We start from the raw sequence: 15684 nt of genomic DNA on the forward strand, positions 1-15684 counted from the left end.
TACTGCACTCTCTTCCGTGTGATAATTCTTAAATACACAATATCTTGATTGAATATTTGCATTCTTACAGTATTAGCAAAACATCTACTTCAGAAACAAAATTCCTAATACATATTACACCACATACCAGAAAACCAAAATCATTTATTTACACGTCCAATATATACATCAATTTTCAAAACACATAAAAATAGTTTTAGCCAAACTACCAGGCAAAACAGTAACAAAGAAATGTACACCACATGGCCCAACATTTGTGAGTGGCCGACCATGAGGTTGCTGGAAAGGCATTATATAAAAAATAACAGGTCTGAATTTTGGGAAGGTTTTAATCAATATTTTGGAGTTTGTCTGTGGGTTTTTGTCCCTGTATAGTCGGAAAAGCATTTGTGAGGCCAGGCAGTGAAGTTGGACAAGAAGATCTGGCTTGCAATCATTAATCCAATTCATCTCAGTGGGGCTAAGATTAGAGCTCTATGCAGGCCCTTGGAGTTTTTACACCTAACCTGTCAAACCATGTATTATTGGATCTCATATATTGTGCACAGGGAACAGGATTGCCACTAATTAAAGCATATTGTTTATTTTAAATAAATTATTTCTAAACATCTTGGTGTGGCCTAAACACCTAGAGCTCAGTAATTAAGAGATATGTCCACATTGGTAGTTTTTCCATGACCACACATTTCATAAACGAAGCTCATTTTTTATTCTCGACAGCAATATCATCAAGTGTATTCTGAATTACATCCAGTTGTTGAAGCAATACAAGAGACTCCGTTTCACCCTCAACTGCAGGAGTTTGTGTCTTTTGTTCATCTTGGTCTTTTAACGTCAATTGATCATCATCATCTGACTCGTTACCAGAACCTGCAGAAGAACTAGCACTGACGGATTTGCTCCTTTTTTGCTTTTGTTTCTTTTTGCTTTTTTTCTTTTTCTTGCTCTTTTTTGATTTTTTGTGGTGATGTGAGGGGGATTTTGCTTCTGCTGAGGCAGCATCACCATTTCTTGGGCTTTTGTTCTCAGTCTTTCTGCTCTTCCTCTCGACAGATCCATTTTTTGAATCCTGTTCAGCGATGTTCGATTCACCTTTCTTAGATGGTTTGGTTCTTGAATCTATTTGTGAATGGCAACTTTCACTCTGACAATCAGTTTCTTTGTCTCTGCCCTGTGACCTCTCACGGCTTCTGCTTCTCCTGCCTCGATTATTTAAGTAAGTACTCTCCTTTCTCACTGAATGCTGGGACCTACGATTCTCTCTGCTTCTGCTACGGCTTCGCCTGTCGTGGCTTTGACTCCGCCTGTTGCGGCTACGACTCCGCCTCTTACGGCTTCTGCTCTGCCTGCTGCGGCTTCGACTCCGCCTGTCACGGCTACGACTCCGCCACCTTCTATAACTGTACTTCTCACGACTGTGGCTCCTCCTTTCACTGCGTCTGCGATGAATGTCAGGGCTGTAGCTACGCTGTGATGACATCCTGCGCCGGCCACTCAGGCTTCCACCACGGTCAGAAGACAAATGCAGGTCACGGTCAGCCTCCCAGAACTCATTACCAGGGTTTCGAAACACATGTAGGAAGTTGCAGTGCTTCCCCTTTGGACACCGCTGTCGGTCAAAAAGCCCTAAAAAAAATTGTAATCCAGTTTAATTACTGATTGTCAACTAGTCCTCAAAAATGTATGTTTATTAATATTACAGTTCCTGCAAAAATTATTAGAGATGATAGATGTAGCATGTACATAATGTCCATAATTTCTGCACATGCAGTAATCACATGGTCAGTGCTGTAGTAGTCGAGTTACGATTCCCTGGCATACAGGGAACCAAATATTACAAAGGTTCATGGAAACACAGCACTGATCATTTAGCACATTAAGCAAAATTTTCCTCACACGTATGATGTACTTGCTTTGATCGAACTCTATTTTATCACATTCTTTTGGTATTTCCAAATTACTGATGACAGTAAAAACAATAAAAATATTGATCACTGCACCTTTAAGAAACTGGGTAAGAAATTATTTGGTTAAACAGGTTATTGTGTATTATCAGAATATATTTAAAATTTAAAGGTCTAGGTTGAAATATCAATGATAATGATTAAAGAACACTCACCACATATAGCATTTTTCCATTTGGTTACAGGAGAGAACTCGCACTGTAGTTGCCTTCCTGCATACCACCGACCATTAAACATTCTGAAGGCCTCTGTGCACTGATCCTCACTACACACACACACACAGCCTAATCACAAAGTTTTCCAGTACAAACTTAACCATCTGATGTATTAAACTATATGCAAATACTATGGAAGCACTTCTGTAAGTCACTCTGGATAAGAGCGTCTGCTAAATGCAGAAAATGTACATGCAGAAAATGTAAATGCAGAAACCTACAACATTGACCTGTTCTGTTAACTTACGTTTCATACTGTACATAAACATTGCCTCTCAGGTGAGGTTCAAAGTTGCAGCTCACCTAAAACACAAAAAAATGTTTAAAATTCATGCTCACTGCAGTTTTACATTTAAGAATATCTTCTTTGCTTTTGTTACCTTGAACTGGACAACTTTCCCTGCATTTCTGAATTCTGGAAGGACATCATCATAGAACTCCAGAAACTGCTGCTGCATCTCCTCTTCACTGTACTCTAGACTTGAGTCTGTGTCGTAGTCATCGCGTTTGCTCTGCTCCATCCCAAATGTCACAAACATGCTTCGAATCATTAATGTAGTACCTGAAACTGGATGATTATGCTTTCGGGAACACCTGTCCATGGGTACAAAGAAAAAAAACATTTTATTAAGCACAGAAATTCAACACATTTTTGTTAATATACAAACCTCATTTTTAACCTAACTGACAAAAGTTTAAAAGAAAAGATTTCCAATATGTTTACAGACCAACTTGATTGTATTTTATAAATATAAACAATTTGATGCCTGTAAAATAATCAATATAAATTGGGACTCAATAATTCACAGAGAATACTAATTGTTGCAGTTCTGCAACTGTAATTTTATGTCCCTTCTTCCCTGATACACAAGACTTCAGCTGCTCAACAGTCAGTGGGCACAGTATCTAATTCTTCTTTTCATGATACACCATATATTTTCATTAAGAGACAGAACTGGACTGCAGGCAGGCAGGCCAGTCAAGCATATGCACTCAGTGTTTACAGAGGTGGTATTTCTACATAGAATTATTGTGTGGCTTTTCTGTGCATAAATAAGTTTCAGGTTGCATTACCTGATGCATCGATGAAGTGTGTTTAGTGGCAATGGACTCTAGATGGACAGTAGCATCATGGTTTCTCATGCACTAAAATATTGTATTTGAGCATGTGTGTTGCAAGAATTAAAATGCATATAGGGCAGCTGTAGCCTAGCGGTTAAGGTACTGGACTAGTAATCTAAAGGTTGCTGGTTCAAGCCCCACCACTGCCAGGTTGTCACTGTTGGGCCCTTGAGCAAGGCCTTTGACCCTCAATTGCTTAGACTGTACACTGTCACACTACTGTAAGTCGCTTTGGATAAAAAGCATCTGCTAAATGTTTAAAATTTAAATATAGCTGAACATATGTAAAGGCTACAAGAAATATTGATGCAGCTATAATAACAAAAGCAAAATACATTGTGTATGTTAATGTATGGTAGATTCATGCACATAAAGTATAGAAATGTTGTTTTTCTCACTGCATCGTACCTGTCTCCAAATCTGCAAGCTCCAGTTTTAAGGTAGAAGGGGCAATTGGCCTTATCCTTTTCTGTCCCATAATCTATCGGGGCATCTGGATTTTTCCATGAACCTCCATTTTCTAACTGGGTGACACCAAATGAAAAATATTGCATAAACATACTGATTGAACTGCACTCAAAAGTATTTATGTCCATTTTGAATCAAACATGGTCATGTATACTGACCTGGCTTTCCGCTTGGTCCAACAGTTTCTGTACGGCTTCCTATAAATGGTGCAAACACACAGTATGGCTGATAAAACCTGCAGTGAGCTAGAAGATATCTGCTAGCATTTGTTAAGACCACCTATTAAAAAATTTACTTTTGAATTACTGACTTGTGCTTGTATAGCATGTGTATTGTCTTGAATGAAAAAAAAACAATCAAAAGATACATTTTCTTCAAAGGAAGATGCCCATAGACTTGTCACTTTTTCTTTTGTGTGTATCTTGATTAAGGAAAAGCATGACAATATTCATGGATTATCATCAAAACAAGCAAAACCCGAAGCAGACAAACTGGTGGCTTAGAGTGTACACAGAAAATAACAGTGTATACAGGCTGTGTGTGTGGTTTCTTTTTTTTGACTATATGAATTAGGTGTAATCTCCTACTTTGTAATACAATTACTATTTGTATTTGAATGCTGTGTTTTGAAAATAGTTAAAATAAATAATTTGGGTGCTCGGGTGACGCAGCGATCTAATACACCAGCCCACCACTGCTAAGACTTCTATCGACCGCGTGGTTGTCTACTGCACTCGCGTCAAAGCGGGTGTCACGGTAGAGGTCTGCAGCAGTGAGGCATAATATATGTCTAAATAATTAGATATGACTAAATCGTTACAACTAAAACACTTCATATTAGTCTATTTTAATAACCATGACCACTGGGTTCAGTTTCAGGTAATGTGCTAATGTGTATATTCAGATTTGACAAAAAGAAATGTAACTTGTCAACATGTTTGATGTGCATGTGAGTGCAGAGAGTGAGAGGATATATGGATATCAGCCTCTTTAACTTTATCCTCCGAGTGCTGCGATCACCTCTCTGTCTTTCTTTTCTTGATGTTTCTGCTCCTGTGCCTCTCTCTCTTTCCTCTGCTGTTCCTCCCATTCCTCCCTGATCCTCTTCTGCAATTATTTGAATAATAATACAGAACAGATTGGGCTACAGATTAATAGAAAATAAAGTGAGAGATTAAGAAGCACAGTACAAAGTCTTGCATTACCTCTTCCTCCTCCTTTCTCGTCTGAGCAGCCTCCTCTTTCTCTCTACTTAGTCTGAATTCCTCCTGAGCAATTCTTTCTCTTTCCAGCCACTCCTGGTGTAGCTGCTCACTGGGTAAATTGGTGAAATGTGATTTTTCAGTCATGTGTTAAGTACACAAAGAATTGACTGGGCTAAGAACATACAAACAACCTACCTGAGTTCCTCCTTTTCATTATCGTCAAGATCTTGTTCATTCTCTGACCCATCAACAGCTGGAAAAGATCAGTTACATGAATAATGATTATAACTGAAAATAATCAGTTACATGAATAATGATTATAACAGGAAATGATCAGTTACATGAATAATGATTATAATAGCCTTTGTATGACAATGAGAAGAATTAAACATCAAAAAATTTGAAACACTACAGTTGTGCTGTAAGCGCCAGTGCAGAAACAAAAATTACAGATAACGGCAGTCTAAGGACAACACAATTGGCCAGCATTAAGCAAGGTAGGGTCAGGCGAGGTCTCTTTCCATTGCTGTTGCAATGTGCATTCTCTAGGACTGTACAAGTCCGTGTCCTGAGTCACGTGGAGCCTATAGTGGGTTTTCTTATGTGCAATGAGAAGCCGATGTGGACTAAGAATGTGTTGGAGGGGGCTGTGGTAATTTGGCTTTCCTTGATCAGATTAGGAGTTGTGCAAGCAGCAATGGATTCACAAACAGGAATTGGAAATACATTGGACTAGATTGGGGTAAAAGGAGGACGAACAAAAAAAAATGAAACAGCTGCACACAGGATTTAAATCTGTATCCACCTCTGTCACCAAATACCCCAAAACAATCCTCACTCTGTCCCCATGTGCCTTAACTCTAACCCCTTTGTCTATCTGTGCTTTAACCAACATTAACCTTCCCTTTTTGCTGTACATGCCCCCTTCCCATTGTGACCCAACACCATCTATTTACTTAGCTTTTCTTCCAAGTTTAAAACACTGAACACTGAACAAGCAACCTTCAGATTACTAGTCCAGTCCTTGAACCACTGAGCTACAACTGTGTCAAAATGATTGTTTAGCAGAATTGCAAATACGCTACAGATCTGATAGATTTTTGGATGGTTTACATTAACACATATACATAAGGTTGTAAAGAAAAAATAACCTACTGTTACATTCTCGAAGTTTAGCAAGAGCTTGTCTTTTTCTTTTTCTTCTTTCCTTCTTCAGAAAGGTCCGGCGTTGTTTGCCACTAAATATGTAGAACAAAGAAATGAAAACATATTCATTTATTAGGATTTTAACGTCACAATGTTTTACACAATTTGGTTACATTAATGACAGAAATAGTAGTTACTGGTTACACAAGATTAACCAGTTCACAAGTTTAATGTCAAACACAGTCATGGACAATTTTGTATCTCTAATTCACTTCACTTGCATGTCTTTGGACTTTGGGAGGAAACCAGAGCTCCTGGAGGAAACCCACGCAGACACAGGGAGAACATGCAAACTCCACACAGAAAGAACCTGGGGATTGAACCCAGGACCTTTGTGCTGTGAGGCGACAGTGCTACCCACCGAGCCGCCCCAATGAAAAAAATAAGATAAGATTAATTCACTTACATACAGCTTCAAAATTATTGACCAACTTTGTAAGCATAATTTTATTTCAGTTTAATTAACTGCTTTATTCTTTGTCACATAACCACTTTCTTTGCAGCCATCAGATTCTAAAATTGCAATACAACCAACAATGTAATCAATCTGGTCAGTGTAATCATTTAAATATTTTCCTTGTACTTTTGTCAGCTAAATGAAGGTTGAAGAACATTAACAAACCAGATTCTTTGGTTCATATTGCATGTCCCAACTCTTTTGGAAATTAGGTTTGTATTTAAATATGTATTTATTTGTACTTTACTGAGGTTTGTTTGTTTATTAGGATTTTAACGTCGTGTTTTACACACTCTGGTTACATCCATGACAGGAACGGTAGTTACTCATTACACAAGGTTCACCAGTCCACAAGGTTATATCAAACACAGTCATGGACAATTCAGTGTCTCCAATTCACCTCACTTACATGTCTTTGGACTGTAGGAAGAAACCGGAGCACCCGCAGGAAACCCACGCGGACATGGGGAGAACATGCAAACTCCACACAGAAAGGCTCCGGACCGCCCCACCTGGGATCGAACCCAGGACCTTCTTGCAGTGCTACCCACTGAGCCAACTTACTTACATATAACTTGATTAAAAAAACCAATAACCACTATCAAAATAAAGAAGCAGGTTAGAACTTCCTTTGTGTTACTATATAATAATGCACATTAATTTCGACTCTTTACATCAGTATAATGTTGTTGTTTACCGGCTCGCTGTTCCTTTTGTACACAAACCTGAGTGGCGCACATTGTGGCGCTTGTTGATCCGCTGCAGCTTCAGGCTTTAACAAGTGATTTCCACAGGAAAAACCAGACTGCTCTATATTCTCAGCATTTGGTGGAATCTGACAGGAATCTGTTGATAACATTTTAGCACATCGTGCTAACACTTAAATATGTTGGGCTTTCAGACTGGCGGTGAAGCGCGTGTAATGACGAGACTGGGATTGGCGCTTTGTGATGACGTATTTGATAGCCTGATGCAGGGGGTTGTGCGGCTGAAGGAATTCGTTGAACTTTAGTTGTACTTCATCAAATATATTTCATTTCTTCCTTATTTCACCCTAAACTCGACATTGAAGCCACCGCTTTCCATTTACATTTAGTGGAAGCTCCTCAGTAATGGCGGATAAAGAAGGTAAGCTTGTGGCGGAGTGAGAACATGCTTGCTTTGTTGATTTCCACAATACATGCTAATGTTAGCTAGCTAGCTGATTTTGGCGGCTGTGTGTTCGGCTGAATCTCAATTTTCAGTAAGTTCACTTCAGCCGTTGGGAAATGTACAGTGTAATGTGTACCATATGTAGTGCACTACATGTCCACTACCGGGGAAATAAGAATTCAGCCTGTAAACATTCAGTGGCGCCGGTACAAGCAACAAAATAGCGCTTAAAGTTAAAGTTACAATTTGTAGAAGACGTGTTCTTGTCTTGGTATTTTGGTATTTAAATGGTTTTTAGTGACTGAATTTTGTCCAAGGACGTTTATCAAGTTTTCTGCACATTTGTCAAAAACGAGCATTATTCATATGGTCACAGAGAAGTCACGAGCTGTGGACAATAATAATTACTAACAAGGATGGCATGGCACAAATTAAACAACTTTATAGAATTTTCTACACCATTAAATTAATAATCCAAGTTGCTTTATGTGTAATTTGACCCAGCAGACATTTTAAATTATAAATAAATAGAATTCTTAGTTATCTAAACAAAAAAGTGTGTTTAAAATATTTATAAATACAGTATGCACAGAATAAATAATAACATTTTGTAAGGGCAGCAGGTGGAGTTTCAGTGGAAATATTCAACCACCTTACCTAAAAAGGTATTATTGTTTGTTTATTAGGATTTTAACGTCATGTTTTACACTTTGTCACATTCATGACAGGAACGGTAGTTACTCATTACACAAGGTTCATCAGTCCACAAGTTTATATCAAACACAGTCGTGGACAATTCAGTGTCTCCAATTCACCTCACTTGCATGTCTTTGGACTGTGGGAGGAAACCGGCGCACCCGCAGGAAACCCACGCGGGCACGGGGAGAACATGCAAACTCCACACAGAAAGGCTCCGGATCGCCCCACCTGGGGATCAAACCCAGGACATTCTTGCTGTGAGGCGACAGTGCTACCCATTTAGCCACCGTGCCGCCATAAAAAGGTATTAAGGTGTGCATAGAATTAAGTGAAAATCTACAAGAAGTCTCAGTAAGCAGAGAAAGTATATTTATTAATACATACATACATGCATAAGTTGACATGATTTTAAGTTTGGATCAAAAGCATCAAGTCCACATGACAAATGTCCCTTGTGCACAATTATTTAACTCCCAGTCTTAGTACTTGGCGGAACATCCTTTTGCCCTAATAAACTCTAATAAGCAAAAGCTTCCAGCTCATTGAGGTTTGACGGCTTTAATTCTGCAAGTGCTTTCTCTCTTTTCTATGGGATTTAAATTTTGTAGGAGCGTCATTAACAGTAAATAGGATTTTTTAACTTGCCCATGTAAATTCTGAGCTGTCAGGTAAACTCATTGATTATTGAGTAACTCTTCTTAAATTGTCTGATTGTACTGTGCATAAAAACCTACTCTGTTTTGTGTTTCCTTGTAGTGTATGATGATGCTGTAGAAGAAAGGGTAATAAACGAAGAATACAAAATATGGAAGAAAAACACCCCTTTTCTCTACGATCTGGTCATGACACATGCTCTGGAATGGCCAAGCTTAACAGTGCAGTGGTTGCCAGATGTGAATAGGTAAAAAACCTGATCAGTTCTTCAAACTAGGCATGCACAACATTTTGCTAACCAGCTGTCATTATTAGAATATTAACTGCTAACTGACAAACGTATAGCATTCTATTAAAATATGAAAAGTATCATCAAAAATTTATATTAATGAGCCTTCATGCTTTAAAAAACTGTGCAGCTTGCTTGGAGGGTGCAGTGGTCTAACTCGCTAGCCCACCACCTGTGATATCTCTCAAACTCTCAAGTTCAAATTCCAGCTGTGCTATCGACTGGATGGGTGCCTACCCAGACATGCCATAATTGACTGTCAGTATGATGTGCTTTTTATGAAATCCTCTGTTAGCTTAATGCCAGTTTTAACAGGTCCCATGGATTCCAAAAAGTTCTACTTTAGCAGTCTACAGCAAATTATTACAAAAGACTTGGTGGATAGCAATAGTGTTTTGGCAAATTAGTTAAAAAAGTATTTATGTTAATTCTTTTGTTTCTGATTATAATGCAAGAAATTGAGGGTTAAGGGCCTTGCTTAGGGGCCCAACTGTGGCAACTTGTCTGTGGTGGGGCTTGAACCAGTGACCATCTAATTTTAGTACCTTAAACATTAAGCCCAGAATAACTAAATACAATGCAAGTTAACGCAGTTAAGGATTTAGGGCCTTCCTTAGAGGCCCAACAGTGGCAACGGGATCTTCAAATTACTAGTTCAGTACCTTACCCACCGGGCTATTGCAGCCCTCCAAGATAAATTGGAGAGAAGGGCTAGTGTTTTATGGAACTATGTTCTAAAGCTGTCCTGTTATGATATCTGATTTTAAAAAAACAATTTTTTACCATGTAATCTATTTGTCTGTAATATAGACCAGAAGGAAAGGATTACGCCGTTCATAGACTGGTGTTGGGAACACACACTTCAGATGAACAGAACCACTTGGTTATCGCCAGTGTTCAAATTCCTAATGATGATGCTCAGTATGATGCTTCACATTACGACAGTGAAAAAGGAGGTTTGTTTGTTTACTTTTTAATAGCTTTTATTCAGTTTATCCATAATTGGTACATAGATTTTTTGAAAGACATGCTGAAATGTTTGTTTGTTTGTGTTTTTAGCAGGTATGTTCACTTTTCTATTTAGGAAGGTGGCTAGAGGATCAATCATTGTTCTGTGTTGGTGGTATTTTATCTCATGCCAGTGATGAACACAGATAAAGAATCTTTTTTTAGCCATATTTGTCTGAGTGAAAGCATTTACAATGATGTCTGCATTATTTGCCATCTCTAGAGTTTGGTGGATTTGGCTCTGTGAGTGGAAAGATTGAGATCGAAATAAAGATCAACCATGAGGGAGAGGTAAATCGTGCCAGATACATGCCACAGAACCCCTGCATAATCGCCACCAAGACACCAACATCTGATGTGCTAGTGTTTGACTACACCAAACACCCTTCCAAACCAGGTCAGTTAAAATGCTGAACTATTTTATTTTGCTTTGTATTGTATGAAAGAAAAAACATAAATATGTACATAGTCTTATGCATTTATACATATATGAAAATACCCGTTATACTCTGAACTGTTTGTGGCCAATGCGTAAGTTATTATGACGTAATGGCTTTTTTAAACCACTATTTGTAGATCCTAGTGGTGAATGCAGTCCAGATCTAAGACTCCGTGGCCATCAGAAAGAGGGCTATGGTCTCTCATGGAACCCTAACCTGAGTGGAAACCTGCTTAGTGCATCAGACGATCATGTAAGTTCAGAAGTTGTAGTACCCTAGAGTGGGGTGACATAGGTGTTCATTGCTGACACGAGTATTGGAATGTTTTTTTTATTTTTATATATACTTCATGAAATGGATAGCACTGTAATAATAACACAGTCTAAAGAAAAAGTTTGATATCTTGGTTTATTCTGTACATAAAAATATATAATTTGCTGAATGATCAGTCATGCCATTTCTACAGACAATCTGTCTGTGGGACATCAGTGGAAGCCCTAAAGAAGGAAAGATTGTCGATGCCAAAACCATCTTTACTGGCCACACTGCTGTGGTGGAGGATGTGTCCTGGCACTTACTACACGAGTCACTTTTCGGCTCAGTGGCTGATGACCAGAAACTTATGATGTGAGTAAAGCAGTCAGATTGAATTTTGGGTGTGGGCATCGTTTATACAGCTAATAGAAATGTTTTTAGAACTGCTTGCTGAATAGCTACATCTTGTTCTTGTCTTCAACAGCTGGGACACCAGATCCAACAACACATCTAAGCCCAGTCACTCAGTAGATGCTCACACTGCTGAAGTCAACTGCTTGTCCTTTAATCCCTACAGTGAGTTCATACTGGCCACTGGCTCTGCAGATAAGGTTTGTACATCACTATTGTTATAGTGATGTTATAGAGGTATGTAGTGAAATGTTCCAGATTAGATTGTATGCATATTAATATGTTTGCCACTGATAGCAACTGGGTTTAAACTGAGCATTAACAAAAGGCTCATGTTTGTGAGCAGGAATGGGTCAAGGTTCACCACCAAATTAATCCGGAGAAATCTCTCTGTATAAAGTGCAAAGCCAAAAACAATGTTCAGTCCCTGTGACCTTTAATCCCTTATGGCACTGCATAAAAAATGCTTTATTTCTTTGTAGGAATGTATCCACACCCATATTTGAGAAGTTTATCCCATTTTTCATGGCAAGTCCATCAGACCCTCTAGGGTCATTGTGATGTTGAAAGGTGAACTATCATCACAGCCTCTTTGCATGCACTCTAGAGGAGGTTCTTCCAAGGATGTTTTAGTATTTGGCTGCATTGATGTGCACCTCACCCTTTACCTGTCTTCTTGTACCTGCCACCGGGAAGCACTTCTATAGCGTGGTGCCACCACTGTCATGTTTTACAATAGGGATGGTATTAACCAGGTGATGTGAGACCAAAGAATCTTGAACAGGGTGCCAAACAATTGCAGGGCTTTGGCCATCTGTTACCCCCACCTGAGTCATAGCTAACTACGTCTGTGTAGACCCATGGCCGGCTGATAGCACTGCTTAGATTTGAGCCTGGGTCTCAGCAGTAATGAACTAGCATAATAGACCGTTGTGCCACCCAGACACCTCATTTAGTGTGTTTTAATGATAAAATAAAAAGCTGTATGATTTTATTGGTTTTATTTCCTTGTTTACTGCTGTAGACTGTGGCCCTGTGGGATCTGCGCAACCTAAAGCTGAAGCTTCACTCTTTTGAGTCACACAAGGATGAAATCTTTCAGGTAAATACTGCTGCAGGGTCTGGAGTGAATTTTCAGATCTCTTACATGACCAGAGTCAGTGGCAGAACAGTAATCATTGACTGGTTCATGTAAATGTGTGTTGAGCATCAGTCTTAGTTTCATGGCTGTATAATGGCAGTACCTTTTCTGCATCAGGTTCAGTGGTCTCCACATAATGAAACAATTCTGGCTTCCAGCGGCACAGACAGACGACTCAACGTATGGGACTTGAGGTAAGCCTTTACCTTCCTTTTACTTTTGTATATTATCTACAGCCAGGAATACTAAAGATATGTCGACACTATATGTCCTGTAGTATGTTAACTATTAACATCTCCCCAACCCCACCACACACTTTTTTGCAGCAATAACAGCTTCCATTTACTTTAATAATCACAGTGCTTTGTCTGCACTGTGTATTGTTTGGTGTTGCACTATGGTACTAAAGCAACGTTGTTTCGCTTCAATATGTATTGTCTGTAGCTGAATTGACAAAGCCTGTTAAATTTGAAACCATGTCTTTATGGTCCACAATTTTTGCACAGGGACAAGTATGCTGAACACAAAGAGCCTTCCCCAAAAGTTTTTTTTGTTTTTTTTATATATATCTGATATTATATATCTAATATCACATGTTAGTGTCGTTCAGACATCTAAGCTTAATACTGTAGTTAGCAGAGGTGTCCACATACTTTTGGCCGTATAGTGTCACTCCAGCAAACCTAAGGTGCAACTTTGAGAGTGCAATGAAGCTGTCAGGTATATAAAACATCATGTTAACATTAGGGAGTTTTGTAAGTAATGCATGTTTATTTTACATGCTTGCAGTAAAATTGGAGAGGAACAGTCTGCTGAAGATGCTGAAGATGGACCTCCAGAACTGCTGGTAAGTCCTTAAACACTCAATTTGGTCGTGACTGTAAGATTGCACTGTTGCATTGTTTTTAAACCACTTCTCACTTTTGCATCTGTAACTGTTCCAGTTCATTCATGGAGGCCACACAGCAAAGATCTCAGATTTCACATGGAATCCTAATGAACCCTGGGTGATCTGCTCCGTTTCTGAAGATAACATCATGCAAGTTTGGCAAATGGTATGCACTGATAATAATTATGTAATAATATTGTCCAGTTTTTGTTTTCTGTAGATCTGCTTTATTAAACCTAAACCTTTCTTTTAATTTTTAGGCAGAGAACATTTACAACGATGAGGAACCAGACACACCTGCCTCAGAGCTTGAGAGCCAGGCCTCCTAATGCCAGCTGTACAGTGCAGCAGGGTTCAAATCTCACAACTCCAGACTTATTCATACTTTCCTTATCTTCTCAGATGGTTGGTTTTTCTGAAACAGGCTGCATTAAATGAACTCTTGCAGAACTTTACTTCTCTTTAAAAGTTTTCTTCAAGTATCTGTATTGCTTTTTCGTGCATATTGTTTTTAAACTTTGCAACTGCAAGTTTATGTAGATATTCGTTATACAGGTTCATGTGAAAGCGGTTATAATGGGAGTTTCTAACAAAATGCACTTAAGTGAAACAATCTTAGGCAGATCTTCAATACTGCGCATAAATCGATCAATTGCAATAAAACTTTTGTAATACCTTTTAAAACAATTGTTCCTTTTGTATTTTTTAAATTGATGGTGCACCATTGCGCAATTCTTCAATAATGAATAAAGTACATATTTAATCATAAATAGACCCTTCTGACTTCTTATATTTACACATTATACCAATGACAGTTTGGCTGTTCCAGCTAAACCTACTGTTATCTAGAGCACATTCTTGGATTCCAATTTCTATTACTTTTGAGACTTTTAAAGACTTTGGTCTTTGCTTACATCACATACATGCTGCTTTTTTGTCAGCTGCACAGCTGTTAATGTCCTGTTCTTCCACATCCCAAAGCTGCTGTCAGATTTAGATCACATGACTAGGAAGCCCGGTGGTAAATTATAGCCAAAAAATGCACATGGTTGATTCAGCCATGTATGCCTGGTATCAGCGGCCCAAACATGTGCCAAGAAAACATTTCCATCCCTATTACACTACCAGTGGTTGGATCTGTTTCCATTTTTATTCAACCTGTGCCAAGTGTAGCCTCAGATTCCTGTTATAGGCTAGCAGGAATGGTGGAGCTGTTGTAGCCCATCCTCAAGTTTGCTTTTTTTTCCTCATCAGCTCACACATGACTGGCCACTCTACTGTAGCCCTTCAACAACAAGGCCTTTCTGTCTGTAGCACTGTCTGTTTTCTACTTGGATGTTTGATGTAAACATTGACTGGAGCATTTGCTACATGCTTATGATTTTTTGCATTGCGCTGCTGCCACATGACAAGAAGTACTGTAGGTGTTCCTACTAAAGTGGTCATTGGGTGTATAGTCTTCAATTTGTTTCATGTAATAGTATTTACAAAAAACACTGACAAAGAAAAGGAAAATCTACAAAACATTTTATTGAAAAGCAGGACAGAGCTACAAGATTATATCTCAGAGACAGATTTGGTTATGGGAGAAAGCAAACATTTTCAGAACATTGCTGCCATTAACCTTTCACAGTAATTCTCACCTGTGGAGGTAGATTTCTTGCATAACCTGAGAATGAAACAGGGACAATGGCAAAGGAAAGAAGTTCAAACGGTTCCAAACACCATCCTACATTGTCTGCATTGTAACTGATGAATAGAAACCAAAGGTACCAAAGTATAAAACATCTTAGCTTCAGGTCAAGCACATTCACATTTGAAAAATTTAACTTAGGCGGTGGGATCAGTCACCATCTGTCAATTACTTCAGAGTCAATTTAAAAATAAAAAGCCAATAAAACATTCAAAGTGCAAGTATGCATTTACACTACATGACCAAAAGTATGTAGACACACCTTTTACCTCCAAGCACAAATAACATGGACACTTTCAACATGGCACGGAGAGGATCCAGTGGTTATCATTACTGTTAATGTGTTGTGAAAAATTTCCAGGAGCAACATCTGGCTCAAGAAACAGCTGTCCACAAATGCTCTTAGAACAGGACCA

The 15684-nt window shown here is 38.7% G+C and overlaps 2 protein-coding genes across 2 annotated transcripts; one reads left to right on the forward strand and one right to left on the reverse strand.

The window, feature by feature from the left end:
- Positions 1 to 124: 124 nt before the first annotated feature.
- zrsr2 (zinc finger (CCCH type), RNA-binding motif and serine/arginine rich 2) lies at positions 125 to 7552 on the reverse strand. The gene is made up of 11 exons (XM_063012464.1): positions 7363 to 7552; positions 6130 to 6212; positions 5170 to 5227; positions 4975 to 5083; positions 4790 to 4876; positions 3928 to 3966; positions 3710 to 3825; positions 2560 to 2773; positions 2427 to 2482; positions 2120 to 2229; positions 125 to 1626 (listed from the first exon to the last, which is right to left on the reverse strand). The coding sequence occupies exons 1-11, from the start codon at positions 7494 to 7496 to the stop codon at positions 701 to 703; spliced, it is 1932 nt and encodes a 643-aa protein (XP_062868534.1). The 5' UTR covers positions 7497 to 7552; the 3' UTR covers positions 125 to 700.
- A 32-nt stretch (positions 7553 to 7584) lies between these two features.
- rbb4l (retinoblastoma binding protein 4, like) lies at positions 7585 to 14345 on the forward strand. Its single transcript, XM_063012465.1, has 13 exons — positions 7585 to 7765; positions 9245 to 9389; positions 10242 to 10387; positions 10491 to 10493; positions 10663 to 10836; positions 11016 to 11131; positions 11346 to 11506; positions 11619 to 11745; positions 12570 to 12647; positions 12804 to 12880; positions 13476 to 13533; positions 13631 to 13741; positions 13836 to 14345. The coding sequence occupies exons 1-13, from the start codon at positions 7750 to 7752 to the stop codon at positions 13902 to 13904; spliced, it is 1281 nt and encodes a 426-aa protein (XP_062868535.1). The 5' UTR covers positions 7585 to 7749; the 3' UTR covers positions 13905 to 14345.
- Positions 14346 to 15684: the final 1339 nt, after the last annotated feature.

This window comes from Trichomycterus rosablanca, chromosome 17 (assembly GCF_030014385.1).
Source record: "Trichomycterus rosablanca isolate fTriRos1 chromosome 17, fTriRos1.hap1, whole genome shotgun sequence".
Taxonomy (NCBI): domain Eukaryota; kingdom Metazoa; phylum Chordata; class Actinopteri; order Siluriformes; family Trichomycteridae; genus Trichomycterus; species Trichomycterus rosablanca.

Excerpts from the sequence above, each read along its gene's own strand:
- rbb4l (XM_063012465.1), top strand. Across the intron at positions 11,132-11,345 it reads TTAGTGCATCAGACGATCAT|ACAATCTGTCTGTGGGACAT; the intron begins GTAAGTTCAGAA and ends CCATTTCTACAG. Across the intron at positions 13,534-13,630 it reads ATGGACCTCCAGAACTGCTG|TTCATTCATGGAGGCCACAC; the intron begins GTAAGTCCTTAA and ends TAACTGTTCCAG.
- zrsr2 (XM_063012464.1), bottom strand. The coding sequence starts at position 7,496 with ATGTTATCAACAGATTCCTGTCAGATTCCACCAAATGCTGAGAATATA. Across the intron at positions 5,084-5,169 it reads AATGAAAAGGAGGAACTCAG|TGAGCAGCTACACCAGGAGT; the intron begins GTAGGTTGTTTG and ends CAATTTACCCAG. Across the intron at positions 3,967-4,789 it reads AAGAAAAGAAAGACAGAGAG|GAAGCCGTACAGAAACTGTT; the intron begins GTGATCGCAGCA and ends CACCATTTATAG.